Source organism: Moschus berezovskii, chromosome 4 (assembly GCF_049115385.1).
Source record: "Moschus berezovskii isolate FMDL1 chromosome 4, NW_MosBer_1.0, whole genome shotgun sequence".
NCBI lineage: Eukaryota > Metazoa > Chordata > Mammalia > Artiodactyla > Moschidae > Moschus > Moschus berezovskii.
The window spans coordinates 20,330,759-20,355,254 of NC_142463.1; the positions used below are offsets into that span (position 1 = coordinate 20,330,759).

At 39.1% G+C, this 24,496-nt stretch overlaps 1 protein-coding gene and 1 pseudogene across 5 annotated transcripts in view; both read right to left on the reverse strand.

The window, feature by feature from the left end:
• Nucleotides 1–23,114, reverse strand: part of IPP (intracisternal A particle-promoted polypeptide) — a 38,961-nt gene extending 15,847 nt beyond the window's left edge. Inside the window, exons 1-5 of one of the 5 annotated variants that reach the window (XM_055402803.2) lie at nt 22,955–23,114; nt 19,297–19,638; nt 17,033–17,464; nt 10,282–10,437; nt 8,334–8,501 (exon numbers count right to left, since the gene is read on the reverse strand). In XM_055402803.2, the coding sequence (XP_055258778.1) occupies nt 8,334–8,501; nt 10,282–10,437; nt 17,033–17,464; nt 19,297–19,588 (1,048 nt within the window). In that variant the 5' untranslated portion in view covers nt 19,589–19,638; nt 22,955–23,114. The other 4 variants (XM_055402804.2, XM_055402805.2, XM_088835262.1 and 1 more) reach the window with 4 other exon arrangements.
• Nucleotides 6,031–7,921, reverse strand: LOC129541105 (protein Mis18-beta pseudogene; annotated as a pseudogene).
• Nucleotides 23,115–24,496: the final 1,382 nt, after the last annotated feature.

The window sequence follows — 24,496 nt, forward strand, 5'->3', positions numbered from 1 at the left end:
TTTAATGCAACGCTTATCTAACAACAAACAGAAAATGAAAAAAAAAATTGTAAATAGCACTTAAAAATAGACTTTAAAAATATAATATACCTAGAAGAAGTTAATGCAACCAAAGATTGTGTTTGGCTTGGCCCAAAAGTTTGTTCAGCTTTATCTGTAAGCTGTTATGGAAAAACCCAAATGAACTTTTGGTCAACCCAATATAAGACCTTTATGGATATAATTTATAAATTTTATTTAGATAAATTTTTAAATTAAGCAATATATAAATAAATCAAGAGATGTATCATGCTGATGAATTATAAGTGTCAATGTAAAGATGATTATTCCCAAAATTATTTACATATTTAAAGAAATGCAATTTTTAAGAAACCTCTTTCTTTTTATTGTATTAAAATATACATAACATAAAATTTATCATCTTAACTATTTTTAAGAATATAGTTCAGTGATGTTAAACACATTCACATTGATATACAGCTGTCACAACCAGCCATCCCCATAATTCTTTTCATCTTGTAAAACTGAACTCTATACCTACTAAACAGTAACTCCCCATTCTCTCCTCCCCTAGCAAACACACTGTACTTTCTGTTTTACTGATTCTGACTACTCCAAGTATCTCATGTAAGTAGACTCATGCAGTATTATTTTAAAAAATAGATTTGATGAACTAATTCTGAATTTTATATGAAGTATAAAAGAGGTAGAATAGCCAAGCACTCCCAAAAAGAATACTAAGGAGAGAGAAAATTCCCTATTAAATAAGCCTATCAGACTTAAAGTACAGCTATAACAAGACAGGAATAGACAGATCAATGGAATAGAAATGAAATTCTAGAATTAGATCCATGCATATATGATTACTAGGTATATGAGATAGTTTGCACAGCAGAGCAACAGGTAAACAAAAATGCTGGGAATTGTTTTTACATATATATATGGGGAAAATGAAACTAGTTCCTTACTAATATGATCTATAAAATTCAGGTACAGGTGAATTACAGACCTAAATGTAAATGGAAAAACTATAAAATTTTTAAAAATTAATAAAGGTATATATTTCATGACTTTCGAGTAGACAAGGATTTCTTTAAAAAGATATAAGAAACACTAACCATAAAGGGAAAATTATAATAGAGTTGGCTACATTAAAATTAAAAACATTCATTTACCAAAATATATCATAAAGAGAGTAAAAGATGAAGCAGAAGAGTAGGAAAAGGTATTTTCAGCACATATAATTTTATGAGGGCCTACAATCTTGAATGTATACAAAACTTACTGTACAGAAAACAGTTAACAGAGCAGGCCTAAAACTGCCTATTCTTAGAAAGACCTGATTACAATGTTGACCTAGAGTCTGGTAACATGGCTAGTAAATAGTTCCCTATACGCATATAAGGTTTTCCTTAATTGATAAACAGTGGCTTTTGCAGTGGTAAAAATGTCCTGATATTAGTGGTGATGGTTGCACAATTTTGTGAATATACCAAAACCACTGAACTTAACACTCTCAATGGAGAATTTTATGATACGTGAATTACATCTTAATTTTAAAATATGATACTTAGAATAGTAACCCAGATACATATATAACTAGAAGGAAATAAACTGCTAACTGTGATTATCTCTTGGTGGTATTATTATTCTATGGGTGATTTTTATTTTCTTTTTCATATGCCTCAGTTTCAGCAAAATTTTCTGTAGCAAGTCTGAATTACTTTGATAACAAAAAATTATTTAAAAATTATATTTTAAGTTAATATGTTAAGACAGTAATAACAGCCAGTAAAGTCATGGCAGTTTTGAAAGGCTCCCATTTATACTTCTGTGGTATCAGGAAAGGGATACATATACATGGAAGGGTCACACAGGACACTGTGACCCTACATTAAACACGAGAGAGTTCATGTGACGCAACTTCCAAAAACCATGAGAGTTTCAGCCAAAGATTATACAGACTTATAGTCTTTATACTGACAAGAGGTTATTGTTCAAAACTCTAATTTCTTTGCTAGAATATTCAGATGCACCATGACATTTATTGATTTAATAAACAGTTTTTGATTGATGATTGCTTTCTCCAAAAAATAATAATCAAATATTATTTAATATCTCTCATTTTAATTTGACAATGTCATAATTGGAAAATAATAGTAAGATTTTTGATATACAACTTTCAGTATTTGAGAATGACCCACAGAAATAAATGGGAAAACTGGCTGTAAGAGTTAGAGATGATCCAAAAAGACTGGCTGCTATAAAGAGAAATTACTTGAAAATAAATCTTGATATCAAAAGTGTTAGCATTTATTTCTCTTCAGATCCTTCTCTGATAATTGTTTCTCTCCCACATTCAAATTCCCTTTTATTTAATTTTATTCATTAATCATTTTAGAATCCATAACAGTTTTAGAAACAGTGATTTTAATTAAGAAATAAGTCCCAATGTCTAGCTGACATGGTTTTTGCACATGCCACTGTCCAGAAAATTGGTTAATTTAAAATGACTCATAAGGGGATTTCCCCGGCAATAAAGAGATTAAGATTCTGCTTGGCAATGCAGGGGGTGCAGGTTCAGTCCCTGGTCAGGGAACTAGGATTGCACAGGCCATGGAGAGCAGCCAAAAAAAAAAAAGATTTGTAATTCAGCTTTCACAATTAAAATTTTTTTATCACAAACATTGACCTAAATTTTGACGCTACATTTTATGAATGTTTTCTCATAAAACCAAACCTAAGTCTTTTGCCTGGTTACAAATCACAGTGTCCCTCTGGTATGAAATATTCAATATCTTATATTTCCTTTTTCTTCTTAAAATTTTATTTATTTGTGGCTGCAACTGATCTTTGTTGCTGGCTCAGTAGTGGTGGTGCATGGGCTTAGCTGCTCTGCAGCATGTAGGATCTTCCTGGATCAAGGATTGAACTCATGTCCCCTGAATTAACAGGCAGATTCTTAACCACTGGACTACCAGGCAAGTCCTGCTTCCTTTTTCTTTCATTCATTTAACAAATGTTTATTCAATTCAATTCAGCTCAGTCATTCAGTCGTGTCCGACTCATTACGAACCCATGGACCACAGCATGCCAGGCCTCCCTGTCCATCACCAAGTCCGAGAGTTTACTCAAACTCATACCCATTGAGTTGGTGATGCCATCCAACCATTTCATCCTCTGTCGTCCCCTTCTCCTTCTGCCCTCAATCTTTCCCAGCATCAGGGTCTTTTCAAATGAGTCAGCTCTTCACATCAGGTGGCCAAAGTACTGGAGTTTCAGCTTCAACATCAGTCCTTCCAATGAACACTCAGGACTGATGTCCTCTAGGATCGACTGGTTGGATCTCCTTGCAGTCCAAGGACTCTCAAAAGTCTTCTCCAACACCACAGTTCAAAAGCATCTATTCTTCAGTGCTCAGCTTTCTTCACAGTCCAACTCTCACATCCATACATGACCACTGGAAAAACCATAGCCTTGACGAGATGGACCTTTGTTGACAAAATAATGTCTCTGCTTTTTAACACGCTGTCTAGGTTGGTCATACCATTCCTTCCAAGGAGTAAGCGTCTTTTAACTTCATGGCTGCAATCAGCATCTGCAGTGATTTTGGAGCCCCAAAAAGTAAAGTCTGATGCTGTTTCCACTGTTTCCCCATCTATTTGCCATGAAGTGATGGGACCAGATACTATGACCTCAGTTTTCTGAATGTTGAGCTTTAAGCCAACTTTTTCACTCTCCTCTTTCACCTTCATCAAGAGGCTCTTTAGTTCTTCTTCACTTTCTGCCATAAGGGTGGTGCCATCTGCATATCCGAGGTTATTGAAATTTCTCCCGGCAATCTTGATTTCAGCTTGGGCTTCATCCACCCCAGCGTGTCTCATGATGTACTCTGCATATAAGTTAAATAAGCAGGGTGACAATATACAGCCTTGATGGACTCCTTTCCCAATTTGGAAACAGTCTGTTGTTCCATGTCCAGTTCTAACTGTTGGTTCCTGACCTATATACAGATTTCTCAAGAGGCAGGTCAGGTGGTCTGGTAATTTCATCTCTTTCAGAATTTTCCAGTTTGTTGTGATCCACACAGTCAAAGGCTTTGGCATAGTCAATAAAGCCAAAGAGAAACATCTGGAACTCTCGTGCTTTTTTGATGATCCAGTAGATGTTGGCAATTTGATCTCTGGTTCCTCTGCCTTTTCTAAATCCAGCTTGAACATCTGGAAATTCATGCTTGAGCATTACTTTACTAGCGTGTGAGATGAGTGCAATTGTGCAGTAATTTGAACATTCTTTGGCATTGCCCTTCTTTGGGATTGGAATGAAAACTGACCTTTTCAAGTCCTGTGGCCACTGCTGAGGTTTCCAAATTTGCTGACATATTGAGTGCAGCACTTTCACAGCATCCTCTTTTAGGATCTGAAATAGCTCAACTGGAATTCCATTACCTCCACTAGCTTTGTTTGTAGTGATGCTTCCTAAGGCCCACTTGACTTCACATTCCAGGATGTCTGGCTCTAGGTGAGTGATCACACCATCGTGATTATCTGGGTCATGAAGATCATTTTGAACAGTTCTTCTTGTATTCTTGCCACCTCTTCTTAATATCTTCTGCTTCTGTTAGATCCATACCATTTCTGTCCTTTATTGAGCCCATCTTTGCATGAAATGTTCCCTTGGTATCTCTGATTTTCTTGAAGAGATCTCTAGTCTTTCCCATTCAATTTTTTCCCTCTATTTCTTTGTACTGATCACTGAGGAAGGCTTTCTATCTCTCCTTGCTATTCTTTGGAACTCTGCATTCAGTTGAATATGTCTTTCCTTTTCTCCTTTGCTTTTCACTTCTCTTCTTTTCACAGCTATTTGTAAGGTCTCCTCAGACAGCCATTTTGCTTTTTTGCATTTCTTTTTCTTGGGGATGGTCTTGATCACTGCCTCCTGTACAATGTCACCAACCTCCATCCATAGTTCTTCAGGCACTGGTCTATCAGATCTAGTCCCTTAAATCTATTTCTCACTTCCACTGTATAACCATAAGGGATTTGATTTAGGTCATACCTGGTCTAGTGGTTTTCCCTACTTTCTTCAATTTAAGTCTGAATTTGGCAATAATGAGTTCATGATCTGAGCCACTGTCAGCTCCTGGTCTTGTTTTTGCTGACTGTATAGAGCTTCTCCATCTTCAGCTGCAAAGAATATAATCAATCTGATTTCGGTGTTGACCATCTGGTGATGTCATGTGTAGAGTCTCTTGTGTTGTTGGAAGAGAGGGTGTTTGCTATGACCAGTGCGTTCTCTTGGCAAAACTCTATTAGCCTTTGCCCTGCTTCATTCCGTACTCCAAGGGGAAATTTGCCTGTTACTCCAGGTGTTTCTTGACTTCTTACTTTTGCATTCCAGTCCCCTATAATGAAAAAGACACCTTCTTTGGGTGTTAGTTCTAGAAGGTCTTGTAGGTCTTCATAGAACCGTTCAACTTCAGCTTCTTCAGCATTACTGGTCAGAGCATAGACTTATATTACCGTGAAACTGAATGGTTTGCCTTGGAAACGAACATTTGACAATGTTGTCAAACGAACATTTGACAAATGACAGAGATCATTCTGTTGTTTTTGAGATTGCATCCAAGTACTGCATTTTGTTTTTTTGTTTTTTTTTAGATGTCAAATCCAAGCATTTAATTTCCCATTGAAAGTTTACCAGTACAGCAAATCCAAAGTTAAGGAAAACAGCTACATAAGATGAGCTTAACCTAGATAATATATGTTGAGGTAGACATACCATACACAGTACAAACCCCAGGATGATTCAATAGAGACTATTACTGGGTCTCATTCTTCAGGAATAGAGCTTTTCTAGTACTGTTGCCAGAGACTTCCTCCTTACTTAACCAGATTTTGCAAACTGTAAAGGATAAAGCAAGTCGGAATTTTCTCTCTCAAATATTTTTAAAGGAAAATATCTTTTATGCAGTCAAAAAGGGAAAGAACTTGCTATTAAATCTACTAGCCACGTCTGAACCATGTTACCCTGTCTGCACACCACCCCTTGGCTGTATCTCTTGACTACACTAGTGCCAACCCCTCTAGGTCTGCTTGCCTCCTTCTCACCCATACTTCACAGGACTACCATAATGAGATTCTGAAAATTTGATCCTGTCATAGGCTTCCTCCTTTAAAATTCTTCCAAGAGCTTTTCATTGTTGTTGGGATAAAAACAAATATCCTTTAGGAGGCCAATAAGGCTTTGCAGCCTCTGGTTTCTGGACACTATTACAACTCCTACATGCCTTTTTACGGGCCTCACAGGGCCTTCATATAAGCCGTTCCCTCTATCAGCTTATTAACTCCTACTAATCTTTCAGACTACTGCTGAAACACTTCAACAGAAAGACCTTCCCTGACCCCCAAACCGGGTCATTTACCTGCTATATGTGTTTATTTCTCTATGTCCCTTTTCTTCAAAACCCTTATTACAGTTGTAATTTTAAATGCCTTCATGTGGTTATTTGAATGTCCATCTCTAACTAGATTATAAGCTCCAAAGATACAGAATAGTGATTTTTGCTTATTTCTAGCAGCTAGCCTAATATTTTATAGCTATTTATTAAAAGTGAATAATATGATAAGCTATTGAACCACAGTGCTACCTAAAGCAAAATAATGAGAAAAGAGCATTCAGTGAATATTTGGTGTTTTTATCATTCCTTTCATTACTATCCTGTTATTACTAGTTGTAAACTGAAAAGGTAAAGATAAATATATTATGGAGTAAACTTGTTGAACATTACCTACAAAATATATATGTACCTGTATTTCATGTAAGAAAAAAAATGATTTCTCAGTATTCATATGACAATTGCTCCATGTAGGAATAATAGTTAATTAACAGAAGTACAACTCTATTTTCAGGCCACTCATGCATCTTTAGATCAGAGCATTCATGGGACATTGGCTCTTAATTCCTAAATTTGCAATCAGAATGTTTCCAAAAATAAATATTATGAAATTGATAAGAAGCCAAAATTAAGACAAATAGCTATGAAACCTGGACAGAAGTTTCCTGTTTCTCATCTTCTAGAAACAGCTTCACAAATCACTTGGAAAAATCAGTCTAGAGGTAAACATAAACCACATTTCCTGTCCATTCTTGAAGCTGATGTTTCTTGAGAAGTGACCAAACAGCACTTGTTGTTGAAGACAGCAATAAGGCCTGCCTCTGATACTCAACCTCTGATTCTGAATTAGTTTGTTAGCTTGGACTGGTCAGGAGGCACTTCCTTCAGAATTTTCATGAGTGAATTTAAGCGAGTATGTGTTAGCATTATCTTCTCTTTCAGCTCTGCAACCTTTTCTGGTAGAGGGACAATGTGGCTATCCATCTCAGATGCATTTACTATGGCTTTTGTTTTTAAGAGGTAGCACACCATTTTGTCACTGGAAAGGCAGAAGTGGCCTCTCAAGGCAGCCAGAGCAGCATGGGTAGAATACAGGTGGAAACCAATGGGAATCTCACAGGAACTACAGAATAAAAGGTTGTTAAGTGCTGCCTTTGAGAGAACCTTCAATGCCAACTAGGAACGGAGCCTCCAAAACTACATTATTTGTGACTCTGGAGAAGACCACGGCCCCGAGGGACCGCGACAGGTCCCAGGCGAGGTGCACAGAGTCAGCGAGCACTGCGTGGCACCGCGCGCGCTGGAACACAGCGCACCTCTCGGGCTGCAGGCATCGCAGCAGCCGCGGGCAGGACGGCAGCTCCTCCAGCCCCAGCCCTGAGGGGCCAACCGGCGCAGACCCTTTCACCACCTGCGTGTCCCACTCCATGGAAGTCGTAAAAGAAGGTTCATCAATCGCTTTCTTAGCCCCATCACAGAAGTCACCCTGGGGCTGCTTAGATGCCTCCGCAGCCGAGCAGCCATCTTCCCGCTGTCGGCGCCACCATTTCAAAGACCCAACTACTGCATTTTGGACTCTTTTGTTGACTATGACAGCTACTCCATTTCTTCTAAGAGATTCCTGCCCACAGTAGTAGATACAATGGTCAGTATTAGATTATAATAGGTCAAATTCACCCATTACAGTCCATCGTAGTTCGCTGATTCCTAAAATGTCAACATTCACTCTTGCCATCTCCTCTTCGACCACTTCCAATTTGCCTTGATTCATGGACCTAACATTCCAGGTTCCTATGCAATATTGCTCTTTACAGCATAAGCACAACTATATCTATATATACTCCAGAGTATCCAACAAAATATATAAGGCATTTAAGAATGTAGTCAACTTAAGAGTTATAGTTTAAAAATGGAAATAAGACATTTTCATTATTACCTCCAATTGCGTAGACCATTCCTCCCAGAACTGCTACTCCCAGTCCACATCGAGCCTGATGAAGTGAAGATACAGTGGTCCAGTACTGGCTAAAGGTGTCAAAACGTTCTACACAACTGAGGGCTCTGCTGTCACTCCAACGACCCCCCTGCAATCGAGTATATCCACCTGAATAAAGAAAGGAAAGCAGGTACACAGCAAATCCCTTACTGCTAAATATGGACATGGTAGTAACAAGAAAAATCTAGCCCTCTACATCTAGATTTTCAATATAACTACTGCATAGTAAGGAATACATACTTTAGCGTCTGTCAGATGCACATCTATTATTCTTAAATGTACCAAGTCCTAAAAGATGATGGCTTAAATGCAATGAGTTCAACCACAATATTCTTACCTCCTGGTCCTGGTCATAACTAAATATTAGATAAAATGTAAATTTAGGAACTTGTTATCTGTCTAGTTAGGAAGTTTCATTGTGATTTCTATCCATGCACTGAGTCTTAGTTGTGTCACAAGAGATCTTTCACTGAGTCACACAGACTCTAGTTGTAGAGCCTGGGCTCAGTATTTGCAGCTTGAGAGCTTAGTGGTTGTGGCACGTGGGCTCTGGAGCTTGTGGGATAAGCAGTTGCAGTGTGCAAACTTAGTTGCTCTGTAGCATATGGGATCTTACTTCCCCACCCAGAGACCGAACCTGTGTTCCCTGTAGTGCAAGGTGGATTCTTAATCACTGGACCAGCAGGGAAGTCCCTATTAATATCTTTTTCAAATAAAAACTAGTGAGGGTTGAAATCTTTGTTTAACTGTACATCCCTTTATAAAAAAGATTAATGAGCACTCAAAAATTATACATTTATATGTTATAGCATATATAAAATTACACATGCAGTGACATACATACTATATGTTATACATAAATTTCTTATATATAAATTATATTATGTATATAAATCTGGACAATTTGTTGATATATATCAATATTTTAAATTCTATTTTAAGTATATTTTTTAATAGAGGACATTCCCTGGCAGTCCAGTGGGTCAGACTCTTTGCTTTCACTGGGGTGGCCCAGGTTAAATTCCTAGTCAGAGAACTAAGATCACTCAAGCTGTACAGCATGGCCAAAAAACTACACTCAGTTCAATTCAGTTCAGTCGCTCAGTCGTGTCCGACTCTCTGCGACCCCATAAATCACAGCACACCAGGCCTCCCTGTCCATCACCAACTCCCGGAGTACACTCAAACTCATGTCCACAGAGTCGGTAATGCCATCCAGCCATCTCATTCTCTGTCATTCCCTTCTCCTCCCACCCCCAACCTTTCCCAGCATCAGAGTCTTTTCCAGTGAGTCAACTCATCGCATGAGGCGGCCAAAGTATTGCAGTTTCAGCTTTAGCATCAGTCCTTCCAATGAACACCCAGGATTGATCTCCTTTAGAATGGACTGGTTGGATCTCCTTGCAGTATAAGGGACTCTCAAGAGTCTTCTCCAACACCACAGTTCAAAAAAATGTCCATACACTATTCCTTTGGATTATCCTGTATCTCCACACTTTGGAGACCACTAGTTCCTGTTACCCCTAAAGACCATCTCAGACGCTGTGAATAGTTAATACGTTTGAGATTTATTTTCCTATTTCTCACTAGAATTCAAATATTAATTTTTAAAGCAGTATATCTTAGGCAGTTATTTGATAATAATTGGGTATCTAAGAACTCAAAGATTCAAATCACCAAATAATAGACATCAAATAAATATCTTTATTCTTAGATGTGTCCACTATACTATATGAATGCAATTTCTAAATCTGCAGCCTGTATGTGAAATTAAATATGACTATTTGACATACTTGCATATTCTCACATGTTTAATGACAACAAAAATTTCAAAGGTTTTGATCCTGAAAATAAAGATAATTTATATCACTTTTTAAAAGGTTCTCACCTACTGCATACAGGTACTTTCTTGCTTTCTTCCGAGGTCGAACCTTAGATGTCTGCAGAAAACTACAAAATTTGTTCTCTTTGGGAGATTTACACACCTCACAGTACTCTTTCAAAAGTGTTTGCAATGCAACACGAAGATTAAAATCAGATATTCCTAAAGCAATGTTGAAAAAGATGTTTTAATCAACTTTTAAACAATATCGAAAAGACATATTTTCATGAAAATGAAATACACTTAACAATCAAAAAATGAAAGCTCATCATCTAACATTGGAGTCTGTTTCCTACAATACCAAATTTTTTTTACAGCATCGGCATGCTGCAGTCCATGGGGTCTCAAAGAGTCGGACACAACAGAGCGACTGAACTGAATTAAAGAATATATACTTTCCTTAAATCAAAGATTGTTTTAAAAATATGCTTCATTAGATTCAATTTGAAAACACATGATGGAGAATCTCTTATTAAATAAAGATTCCAGGTAAAACAGGATCACAATTATACAACAAAAGGAAAAAATTAAATTGCCCAAAATTCTATACTTACAACCTAATAACAAAAGGATATAAAATAACATCATATACTTTGAAAATGACAGTCAAAGCAAGAAACAGAAGATTCCAGTCAGATGAGGTCCATTTCCTAAAAAACACAATGAGTGTGAGTGGGCAGGTTATTCTGCTCAAGCTTGCTTAGCTGAAAAGATGAATTGGGAATGAAAGCCAACCTGTATCCCACTTGGCAATAAGTACTGGCCTCCAGGAAAGGGCACTATTTTCTAATTTGCACAAAAGCATTATATATGCTAGCAAGGGACTGTCTCTAAGCCTTGTCTCTACATCCAAAAAACAATACTGAGGAAAGAAGGTTAACTAACAAAATCTTGAGAAGTCTCACTAATAACTTTAGAATTTGGAAAAAGGAAGAATGAGCAAGTAAGAAGCAGAACAGAAGTCAAAGAGCAAAACCATTATAAGAAAAATTCTTTACAGGACCATCAGTAAAGGTAAAGAGGATCACCAGGGTTTGCCTAACAGAGCTCTAACAGAGCTCAGTGGTAGTCAAAATCTGCAGTAGTGAGATATATCCTTGGCTAGGTAAGTAGGTCTTGATATCAGATCAGTAATTGGATCTCACCAAGAGAGAGGTCAGAGTCCAGGCCTACAAGCAAGGACCTTAGCCTGAGCAGATATCTATTCTTTCACCACCCTCATGCCTCAAGCTAGAAAGAAGTTGTGAGAACACAATACATAGAAATCAAATTTTAGGTGGGAGAAACAGAGTAGTAATATCAAGATTGCCAGGAGAAATACCAATAACCTCAGATATGCAGATGTGCATGTGTGCATGCTAAGTTGCTTCAGTCATGTCAACTCTGTGTGACCTTATGGACTGTAGCCCACCAGGCTCCTCTGTCCAGGGGATTCTCCAGGCAAGAATACTAGAGTGGATTGCCGACCCAGGGATCGAACCAGTGTCTCTTACATCTCCTTTGTAATTGGCAGGCGGATTCTTTACCACTAGCTGGGAAGCCCCCAGATATGGAGATGTCACTAACCTTATGGCAGAAAGCAAAGAGGAACTAAAGAGCCTCTTGATGAGGTGAAAGAGGAGAGTGAAAAAGCTGGTTTAAAACTCAACATTCAGAAAACCAAGACCATGGCATCCGATCCTATCACTTCATGGCAAACAGATGGGGAAACAGTGGAAACAGTGACAGACTTTATTTTCTTGGGCTCCAAAAATCACTGTAGGTGGTGACTGCAGCCATGAAATTAAAAGACGCTTGCTCCTTGGAAGAAAAGCTATGACCAACCTAGACAGCGTATTAAAAAGCAGAGACATTACTTTGCTGACAAAGGTCTGTAAAGTCAAAGCTATGGTTTTTCCAGTAGTCACATACGGATGTGACAGCTGGACCATACAGAAGGCTGAGTGCCGAAGAATTGATGGTTTTGAACTGTGGTGTTGGAGAAGACTCTTGAGAATCCCTTGGACAGCAAGAAGATTAAACCAGTCAATTGTAAAGGAAATCAATTGCAAATATTCATTGGAGGGACTGATGCTGAGGCTGAAGCTCCAATACTTTGCCCACCTGATGTGAAGAGCTGACTCACTGGAAAAGACCCTGATGCTGGGAAAGACTGAAGTCTGGAGAAGAAGGGGACAATGGAGCAATAAGATGGTTGGATGGCATCACCAACTATCACCACTCAATGGACATGAGTTTGAGTAAGCTCTGGGAGATGGTGAAGGACAGGGAAGCCTGGTGTGCTGCAATCCATGGGGTCGCAAAGAGTTGAACACAACTGAGCAACAACAACAAATACCAAGATAGAAAGTGTGTCAAAGAGAATTATCAGAGCAAGCAGATTTGAACACAGTTGCCAAGTTAAGTATGAGCAGTATATCAAGAAATAGCAATACAACTATTTAAATATACCCCAGAAAAAAAAAAAAGAAAGTGACTAAAGAATTCAGTTTGGAAGAAAACATTAGCCACATAACAGAAACAGATTCTCTATACACAAGATAGATTTATTTTTAAGAATAAAGATCCTATATGGAAAAAAAAGGCTCAAAGACAAAATGAGATGCATTGCTAAGGAAATAAAGTGACAGTAGTGCAGACATAATAAATTAGAAGCAAGAAACTCATTAGACAAAAATCAAATTGGCAATTTGGAGTAAAGACTTAGAAAACAAATGTGAGCATAGAGCAAAAGACAAAATATTTTAACATTCAGTTCAGTTCAGTTGAGTTGCTCAGTCGTGTCCAACTTTTTGCAACCCCATGAACTGCAGCATGCCAGACCTCTCTATCACCAACTCCGGGAGTTTACTCAAAAACTCATGTCCATTGAGTCAATGATGCCAGCCAACCATCTCATCCTCTGTTGTCCCCTTCTCCTCCCGCCTTCAATCTTCCCTAGCATCAGGGTCTTTTCCAAAGAATCAATTTTTCACATCAGGTGGCCAAAGTATTGGAGTTTCAGCTTCAACATCGGTCCTTCCAATAAATATTCAGGACTGATTTCCTACATTATAAGATGATAAATACAAAAGACAAAAAAGTTTCCAATACAAGGATGAAGACCACCAAAGGAAACATTAGAAATATCCAGGAATTTCACAGAGGAAAAAATTTCCAAAATGAAGGAAAAATTGCTGCACACCACAGGGCATGACCAAAAAAAGGGAAAAGGGTATATGATATAGTCTAAGGAAAATGGCAAACTTGAACACAAATCAAGAATAATGAAAGAGAATTCTTTAGGCATCCAAGCAGAAAAAGCAAGTCACTGGAAAAAAAAAAAACCCACTCCTTACAAACTTGGGGTGGAGGTGGAGGTGGGGGGAATGCTCATAAATTAAGCATATTTTACCCACACAAATATCTGTTAAATTTAAAAGGTAACAGAAATTCTCAGATATGAGAAAAAAAATCAGCAAATACAGTAATCATGAACCTTTCTTAGAAAAACAAAAATCCTGGTGATGAAATTTAACCAACCAAATGACAAATCAAAAAAGAATGCTCAGGGGATTCCGTGGCAGTCCAGTAGTTAGGATTCGGTGCTTTCACTGTAATGACCTGGGTTCAATCCCTTGTGGAGGAAGTAAGATCCTGCAAGCAGTGCTGCAGGGCCCAAAAATAAAAGAAAGTTCAGGAACAACAAGACTACTGTTAAAAAACTGGTAGAGCATTAAAACTACTTAAATATAGAATAAAAGCACAGAGTTAGGAGGATCATGATTTGAAAAGTATCTATATAAGGGCTATGTAGACCTTGAGGGTAAGGAGAAAAATAACAATACTAATTACCTCATTTTTTCACAGCAGAGAATCTAAACTTTAAAACTGAAACACAAAATGAAACTATGGTTTTACTTTTTAATGAAGCTCATCTTTTTGTTTTTATCATGTAAAAACTTTTTAGAATGAATATTTCTTGGGATTAAACAAACATTTACCTAATTAGTTTCTTCTTTGTTAACTTTTATTTTCACTTTCACACATTGGAGAAGGAAATGGCAACCCACTCCAGTGTTCTTGCCTGGAGAATCCCAGGGATGGGGGAGCCTGGTGGGCTTCCGTCTATGGGGTCACACAGTCGGACATGCCTGAAGTGACTTAGCAGCAGCAGCAGCAGGTATATTTTTTATATTATAAATAGTATGATAGAATGATTTTTACTCTTGTAAATTTTTTTTCTATCCATTGTTGCAATCATACACCCACCCATCATCCATCCTCCTATACAGAGACATCTAGAATGATGTTTAATGAATGTTAATTATAACTGGCTATTTCTGTATGGTGAACTTTGGGTGATCTGTTGTTTGCTTTTTTTAATAATTTATTACCTAAAGTTTTTATATGAGCATGTACCATTTTTAAAATTGTTCTCTAAAATACAAGAAAAAGATAAGTTATCATATATTAATAATACTAAATTACCTGAGTTATATACCACAGGGGAAAATCTACACATTGCACATAACACATTTTAACCATTTCAATGAAGTCTTTTGCTCCCTCACTGAATTTTGTGGTAGAGTCTCATTTAGTTCAGTCCAGTTCAGTCGCTCAGTCGTGTCCGACTCTTTGCGACCCCATGAATTACAGCACGCCAGGCCTCCCTGTCCATCACCAACTCCTGGAGTTCACTCAAACTCATGTCCATCGAGTCGGTGATGCCATCCAGCCATCTCATTCTCTGTCGTCCCCTTCTCCTCCCGCCCCCAATCCCTCCTAGCATCAGAGTCTTTTAAAGTGAGTCAACTCTTCGCATGAAGTGGCCAAAGTATTGGAGTTTCAGCTTTAGCGTCAGTCCTTCCAATGAACACCTGGGACTGATCTCCTTTGGAATGGACTGGTTGGATTAGTTTTCTATATAACTAATGTTAATTTTTTGTCCATCTTTTCTCTAAAACGATCAGAGATACAGTTTCAAAATACTGAAAAATACTAAGGTTGCCTTTGGAAAAAATCCTCCATTTATTTCTCCCTTGCTTCCCTGCAGTTGTATTCCAGTGAAATGTCCTTAGGTGATAACTTCTGGGCAGTACAAGACTTTAATATTATAACACTAAAAAGTCATAGGAAAACATGCCCCAATTCCAGGGAACTTCTCTTCAGTGCTTTGTATCTGCAGCACTTTGGAAAAGTCAACTCAACCACGAAAGCCTTTGTCCCACTCCTAACTTCTCACATGATACACGCAAAAAACATGTCTGGATAATTTTTCTCTTGCTTTAGCATTTAAATATAGTCAGTCTTCATTTTTTGTGGATTCTTTACTTATGAATACATCTACTCACTAACATGAATTTGCAACCCAAATCAACACTCACAGCGCTTTCCTGGTGGTTCAAAGACATGCCATACAGTGGCAAAAAATTTGAATCACCTAACATCCATGTTTCCAGGTGAGACCGAAAGAGGAGACATTCTGCCATCTTATTTCAGTTCTCACTATAAACAAGGGTCCTCTTCACATTCTATTTAGCATCATGGTTTTCACTTCGTGTTTTCTGTTGGCCTTTTAATTGTTTAAAATAGTCCCTAAGCATACTGCGAAAGTACCATGTCTAGTGTTAGTAAGTGCAAGAAGGCTGTGATGTGTCTTACAGAAGCTTAACATGTGTTAGGCTTCACTCAGCCTTGAGTTATAGTTTTGTTGGCCATGACTTTAATGAATCAACAGTATATATTAAATGAGGGGGTTTTGACAGACACACACAAAAAAACAAGTTTATGTATTGATCAGTTGATAAAAATTTTGTGACCAGAGGCTTGTAAGAACTCACCTCATGCTTTTCTTAGGAACAATGGCTCAGTATTTGCTGATCACTGTTTTTGGTAAATTTATAGGGGATAACTACCACGAACAGTAGTAGTTAGTGAGAAATAACTATATAGCAGTAGTAGTCAGTGAGAAATGACTATATATGAATAATGAGAATTAATGATATATACATTAATACAAGATATCACTGAGAAAAAAATTACAAATTTCTGTTGACACTGTTAAGAGTGGAAAAACCTAAAAATCCACATTAAATATAATTATATCACATAATTACAACTTTAATGCTAATACTATAATTAATTCATAATAAAATATTTGTAATTCAGTCACATCCTGAACAACAGGAGTTAAAGCGTCAAATCTTGAAATTGGTACAAAGTAGTTTTTAAAAATAAATTTAAATATTATTTTTCTAATATAAAGATAAAATTTATTTTGTACTATGGTGAAAAGTGTTTTCAAAGTTTAGAACTGAAATATATTCAAAGGGTACATAGAAGCTGTATTATTATATCAATATACAATTAATTTTATAATTAGAGGACTTATAGGATTTATTGAGTTTTGGTTTTCTGTTCAGCATATATAGTTTTCCTTAAATGTTTAGGTTTTGCTGAATTTTTCAAAGTGGCAAGAAGAAATCTTATGCTAAAATAATTAGTACTACTACCAAAAATAGCAGGAATATTTTAGCTCTGTCAATAATTTTATCTCCCTTGGTAGTTAACCTCAAGATAAAGATCTGATTAAAATAATGGGTAGAAATACTGAAATACTACTATACCTACAAAATATAAAAGTTATATCTTACATATAATAACCATTCAATAAATGTTTGCTATTGAAGTGAAAAATGAAAACACTATCACATTTCAAACACAGGAAAGGTCACTGGATAAAACTGACTAATTTAACATGGAACAAAAAAATTACCTTCTATGTACTTTAAAAGTCTCTGAGGAGGTAATAAAGGGAATCGAATTGGGTCCAGCACTTCCACCACATGTTTTCTTCTCTTTCCCAGATCTTTCAGTATCCACTGCATTGCAGCTAAGAAGACCTGGTATTCATCCTCGATGCTAAGCTCTTCACTTCGCAAAATTTTGATCAGCTGATCTTTTGTAAGTGCCAGGAACTCTTCCCCACTATGAACTTCCAAGAAATGGACATGAATGTAGTTTTCTGTAAATTCCAGAAGATCATGGCAGGCAATCTGCTCAGAGAACTGAAAGATCCCAATGCAGTTCAGTGGATCAATTTGTCCTTTCAGAAATTCACAGCAAAGATTAACAACTTCAGTCAACTGTAGCATGTCTGCTGCAACAATCAACTCCTGGACATTATTCACGCCTATGTTCACTATACCTAGGGCAGTAGGGAGACAAAATAACCAATAAAACAAAACAAACATTTGACTTACATTCAAAAAGCATTATACTTGATTCCACTGATAGCTCAGGCTTTGTGGGAGTAGACGGATACTAAGGAAAAGGCAACAAAGAACTTGTAGAAAGGTGCAAAACCTAAATGATAATAGTACTGCACATGCATGGAGCACTTAACAATGAACCAGGCACAGCATTAACTGCTCTATACATTCACTTAACCCTCCATATAATGCCATATAGTAGGATTTTCCCCCTTATATTTATATTAAGAAAGCAGAATTGGAAAGTTAAAGTAATTCAACCCTATGTCACATGGTTAAGTGAGATGCAACATAGGGAGTGACATCAAAGTCCGTGCTTTTAACATAAGGCTATATGCAGCTAACAAACATTTGACTGAGGCACAGGAGTGAGTAAGACATGGGCCATATTCTTCATTACAATAAAGTGCCATATAAATGTTAACTTTTAATGTGAGGTATAACCAAGAGTCCATAACATATGAGAAGTTTTAAACATTTAACATTTAAGTAACTATATATACCAATCTCCTTCCAGAGGGCTTCACTTTCATATACTTATATGACTTTGAGAAGAGAGCAAATACTCAATTACATTTAGAAAGAAAAGGATATCCTACCTAATAAGGATAAACTCTCCATTCAATCTTTTTCTTTTTTTTTTTGACCTAGCTGGGTCTTAGTTGCAGCATAGAGAATCGTTGTTGCTGTGTGTAGGATTTAGTTCCCTGAGGGATTGAAACTGGGCCCCCTGCATTGGTAGACTGGATTCTTAACCAATGCACCACTAGGGAAGTCCCTCCATTCAATCTCATAATTTCCCTTTACCCCTTTTAAAACATTCAACTAAACTGTGTGTTGTATTCTCAATTAGATTTATAAAGTCTGTTAAGAAAAAGCTTGCCCTTTCTGTATTCCCAAACACTAGGTGCCCCCAAAATTCATTATATATGAATGAATGGCCAAAGACACTACTGTGAGAGGAAGAATATGGCTTGCTAAATGCAAATAGGGAATTTTCCAAAGGTATAAGAAATGGAATTCACCATGGGAATAAACAGTAGTGGCTTCAGAGAAATCTAAGACTTAATTGAATGAAATGAGAGTTCATTACAAATTTGGAAAAGATAACATCATGGGTTGTGATGGAAGGTAACTGAAGGAATGGTACTGGATGAAGCCAAGGATTACTTGAGAGTAACAAAAAGAATGCCCTACAACTTAATAAGTCTTTACAGGTTATTAAAAGCACTTTTACAGCAACAACAATAACAAAAACAAAACACTCAATCAAAAACTGGTCAGAAGACCTAAATAGATATTGCTCCAAAGAAGACATACAGATGGCCAACAGGCACGTGAAAAGATGTAAGGCAGAAAAGTATAAAAATGAAAATCAAACGTTTTCCCATACACAGATATACACTATTTTTTTTTCTGACTTGCCAGTAGTGTGGACCCCTAACCCCTGATGCCTGGGAATTCCCTATATCGGCACTTTAGTGCATCTCTTTCAAATCTTTTTTTTCCATATATATTTACACTACATATAATACTTACACGGGCTTCCCTGGTGGCTCAGTGGTGAAGAATCTGCCTGCCAATGCAGGAGACACGGGTTCAATCCCTGGATTAGGAAGATCCCCTGGAGAAGGAATTGGCAACCCACTCCAGTATTCTTGCCTAGGAAATCCCATGGACAGAGGCGCCTGGCAGGACATAGTCCACAGGGTTGCAAAAGTCAGACACAACTTAGCAACTAAACAACAACAATATAATACTTACATACCTGTGTAAATGAAATCTAAAAGTATTTGAAAGATTCCAGCTTCAATTCCTAGAATCTGTACAACATCTTTTGAGGACTCTTTCATTCCTCCAGTGAACAAAGCTGCAAAGTAAGGACTACTGGCAGCCAAAACCAGCCGATGAACTTTAAAAGTTTCCTTCCCAACTTGCAGCTCCACATCACAGAAATGTTGTCCATTCCTCATTTTATTGATTTGAGCCAAGATGAGTTGAGCATGTTTATCTAATGAAAAATGACTATCACCAGCCTTGGCACAGCCCTCATTAGCCATGATGATGATAGATCAATTAAAAGGACTGTTGCCCATAATCTGGTCCTACCCTGAAAAAAAGAAAGAGACCAAGCAACAAATTTTTGTGTTCAGCATGTCTTCTATTCATATACATATGAAACATTCCCTATCCTCAAGGAAATTAAAATCTATTTAGGGATATAAAACACAAATGAAACTAGTAAGGACTAAACTGTGTGGCACTATTCCTAACAGGGTTTCAGAGAAGGGAATGAATAATGCAGTCTAAAATAAGTGGACAACGTTTCACAGCAGAAATGGAACCTGAACTGGATAGTGAGTGTCAGTGTATTAAGGTATGAGGAGACGGTGAACTGAAGAAAATAAGGAAAGGCACAAAGGTAGAAGGATAGCCTTGTACACTGCGGTAATGAAGCACACATGGCAGTCAAAATGAACTTTCAAAAAGCAATTGTGGGGCTTCCCTGGTGGCTCAGTAGAAAAGAATCTGCCTGCAAATGCAAGAAACATAAGTTTGACCCCTAGTCCGGGAAGATCTACATGCAGTGGAGCAACTAAGCCCATGCACCACAACTATTGAGCCTGTGCACCAGAGCCCAGGAATCACAATTACTGAGCCCAGATGCCCTACAGCCCATCCTCTGCAACAGAGAAGCCACCACAATAAGCCCAAGGACCACAACTACAGAGTAGCTCCAGCTCGCCACAACTAGAGAAAAGCCAGTGCAGCAATGAAGACCAAGCACAGCCAAAAATAAATAAAGGAGTAATTAAAAAAAAAAAAAGAACTTAAGTGTTCTCTTTAAAAAAAGCAATTGTGATCAGGCCAACTGTCTGCTTAAAATCCTTCAATTTGTTCACTTTCTTTAGCACTTCCTTTGAATACTTTTAATACTCCAATAAAATCTAACAATTTGCAGTTCTCTAAAGGCATCTCCTTCTCCACCTTTTCGGTCTGGATCTTTGTTATAATTCAAGACTGTTCAAACTTAATATCCTCCAGGAAATCTTCCCTGTTCCTCTCTCTGGGTTTGGTGCTCACCCTGCTGCTGCTGCTGCTAAGTCACTTCAGTCGTGTCCGACTCTGTGCGACCCCATAGACGGCAGCCCAGCAGGCTCCCCCGTCCCTGGGATTCTCCAGGCAAGAACACTGGAGTGGGTTGCCATTTCCTTCTCCAACGCATGAAAGTGAAAGTGAAGTCGCTCAGTCGTGTCCGACTCCTAGCGATCCCATGGACTGCAGCCTACCAGGCTCCTCTGTCCACGCGATTTTCCAGGCAAGAGTACTGGAGGGTGCTCACCCTAACTATACCTATTTTACAGCCCAATATCACAATCTTGGGGCTTCCCTGGTGGTTTAGTGGTAAAGAATCCACCTCTAGGAGATGCAGGTTTGATCCCTGGGTCAGGAAGGTAGCCTGGAGAAGGAAATGGCAACCCACTCCAGTTTGCCTGGCAAATCCCATGAACAGAGCCTGGCAGGCCATGGGGTTGCAAGAGAGTTAGACACAACTTAGCGACAAAACAACAACAATCACACTCTTGTCACCCTACTCCCTATGAACACACACACTCTGAAAGTTCCCTGAAAGACAATTCTTTTGGAACTATCTTTCATAGCTGTAGCACAGTGTCTACCATATATTGTTTTCAAATGACTGTGAAATAAATGGGCACTAAGAAGTAACAATAATAGCTTAGGTTGTTTTTAATTCTGACAACTTTTTCACACATTATGCCAATTGTAATTCTCACAATAATTAAGAGGCTGGAAGAAAAGATATTGTTATTCGAAATAAGAGAAGGAAACTGAAGCTCAGTTTCCCAAGGACACAGTGTTAGTACAATGACAGTCCTAGTATTTAAACCCAGGTCTGACTCTAAATTCTGGGTTTTCCCCATCATGTCATGTGCATAGAGAGAAAGAGCTTTGAAACCCAAGCAAATAAGTTTGAACATGAACCTTTATAGGTTTATTAAGAATAAACATGACAATAGTCAAGTTTCAGACTTGTTTTTTGAGCTCTCTGGAGGATGTGCTAAGAAAAGAGGTAGCAAAGTCTTAGAAAGGAGACTTCCAGCTTCAACAATGAGAATCAAGGGATAAATCCAAGTTACTTTTTGAAAAATGAAACCATGAGATCCAGTCATATAAGAGATATTGAGATTAAGCACAAGAGAAATCTAAGATGACAAAGGCATTCAGGTATCAAGGAAAATTAGTCGACTAACAGAACGGTTGGAGGGGCCAAGTTTTCAGCATTCAGTAAAACTTATCAAAGTAAAAATAACTGAGCTGATTATTATGATTACTTAGGAATTAACTTATTGAGAAACTTGACTGAAAAGTTCCAAGGTAGCTGCTAAAACTTCACATCAGCACCAACATAAATGTCAACATATTACATTTAACTTGCATAGAAAAACTGTATTTCTCTCTAGATAGAAATTTGATCTGCAGATATTATTAAACATGGCACAGCAGTCAGGCTTTTTCTGTTTTAGATTTCTTCCTGTCAGCAGATTCTGCACTCAGCGATTTGTTTAATTACAAGGTACCTCCTCTGCCCCCAACTTCAGGGCATCAAGCATAGCTTGAGATAAAACGCTGCCTCCTGGTACAAAAAAAGTGACTGAATATCCATCCACTCTGGCAGCAGACAGCAGAAATCCTCCTTCACTACTAACTACTACGCTTCTTAGTAACTGCTGATACTATCCCACTGCTAGTGGAGTACTTCATTCCAAAAGGAGGTACATGGTGTCATCCCATTTCTAAAAGGAAAGAGCTTAATGGGCCATCGCATAGGGATGTAAGGGACGCGCCTCAACAGACACAAATTTGAAAGGTGGATTATTAAGGAAACGGTGGAGACGCTCAGAGAAAGCAAAGAGAATCTATGTTTAGTGGCCTCAAATGCACTGCTTCGAGCATCTGGAAGCTGCTTCACTCAGCAAAGGGTGTCAGAAAGAATCCCAGGACGAGCGAGCGTCCAAAAAAAAAAAGAGGCTCTTGGTACTTGATTTGGAAGCTGGACTCCTAGGATGCTGCGCCACTAAAGACAGATAAACGATCCGGCGCTACCTAAACGGCTGGGAAGGCATCTCAGATGGGTCTGGCGAAAGCAGAAGGTCTGATGACTGCAGACCGGCCGGGGCTCGGCCTCGGATTCCCCAGTGGGGGCGGGGAGACGAGAAGCAGGTGGAGACCGGACTAGACGACGCTCCGGTGAGGGCGAAAACACTTCGATTATTAGAGGCATGCCTGAAGGGCAGGAGGAAGCCGGTTCCAGAGGCTCCTCGCATGCTCCTCCACAAAGACAGAGGCGAGGAAGAAACTCCCAACCCAGTCACAGATGCCCCCGGGACGCGGGCCCTTCTTACCCGCCGCTTCCCCTTCCCGCCGGCGCCCGCTCAGGCTTTGCGCGCGCAGCCGCGACCTGCTAGCGCACAGAGTGGGCGGGGAAAGCCCGGCGGGGGTGACTAGGCAGTGCGGTCCGCGGCCGGGTGCTCAAGGAGAGGCCGGGTCTGGGGAGTCGGCCTGTCCGCTTCGCTGGCCAGGCGCGTCTGCGCGTGCGCACTGCTCTTCAGCTCCCGGGGAGCGGCGCCTCCTGGTGCTCCTTTGCTGCGGAGCTCGGCTGGTGCTTGACTACTCGCAGGCAACGGTCCAGCGGCCAGCCTAACCGCCTGCCTGTGGAGGCTGGCGGGCTCGCCCTTTCCACGCCGCCTACCCTTTATCGATTATTGTGGCGTCCCAGACTGCCACCGATCATCCGTGCTAATGAAGGAGTCGGGACCTAGTCTCCTCATGCAGCCTCTGACGCTGCTCCCAGAGTCCACAACCGTCTAGATGTGGCTCAGACTGTAAAGAACCTGACCGCAATGCGGGAGACCTGGGTTCTGTCCCCGGGTTGGGACGATCCCCTGGAGAAGGGAATGGATACCCACTCCAGATGGGCCTGGTACAGGCTATGGGGTCACAAAGAAACGGACACGTTCTCTTCACATAAAGGGCTTACAGTTTGCACCTCCAGGCCTATCCATCCCTCCAGAACTGTTGAGTCCCCCACAGAGAGAATATTCAGAGTAGAAGTCAATGTTACCCACACCCAGTTCAGTTCAGTTCACTCTCTCAGTCGTGTCCGACTCTTTGTGACCCCATGAATCACAGCACGCCAGGCCTCCCTGTCCATCGCCAACTCCCGGAGTTCACTCAAACTCATGTCCATCGAGGCAGTGATGCCTTCCAGCCATCTCATTCTCTGTCATCCCCTTCTCCTCCCGCCCCCAATCCTTCCCAGCATCAGTCTTTTCCAGTGAGTCAACTCTTCGCATGAGGTGGCCAAAGTATTGGAGTTTCAGCTTTAGCATCAGTCCTTCCAATGAACACCCAGGATTGATCTCCTTTAGAATGGATTGGCTGAATCTCCTTGCAGTCCAAGGGACCCAAACCCAAGGCCTGGATAAAGTCATTTCTTCAGTGAAAGGAATTACAAGTTTATCTATCATTTCCTTTTCTGCTAGGTACAATGTTTTCTTCTTTTTTGTGTTATGTATTTATTTGTAAGAATCTTTCTTACAAATTCTGTAGCCCTGTTATTTAAGTTTGCAACAAATAATTTTCCTTAGGGAGGTTTACAAAGCAGCATACTTCTCATTTGCATGTGGGTCCCTGAAGAGGAGAACTATGGAATCTTTTCAAAATGATACACACACACACACACACACACACACACACACACACACACACAAAACACCCCTGCATACCCCGCACTCCTCACTCACTACCCGACATTTCTCAATTCCTTGCCATTCACTCAGATCATTTTCTGAGTCTCTGCACTGTGAGTGGATGTCTACTTTGAGTGAAGAGACAACTTAAAACGTCCAGTTATTGAAACTGTTGAACCTCATTATGTGGCACAT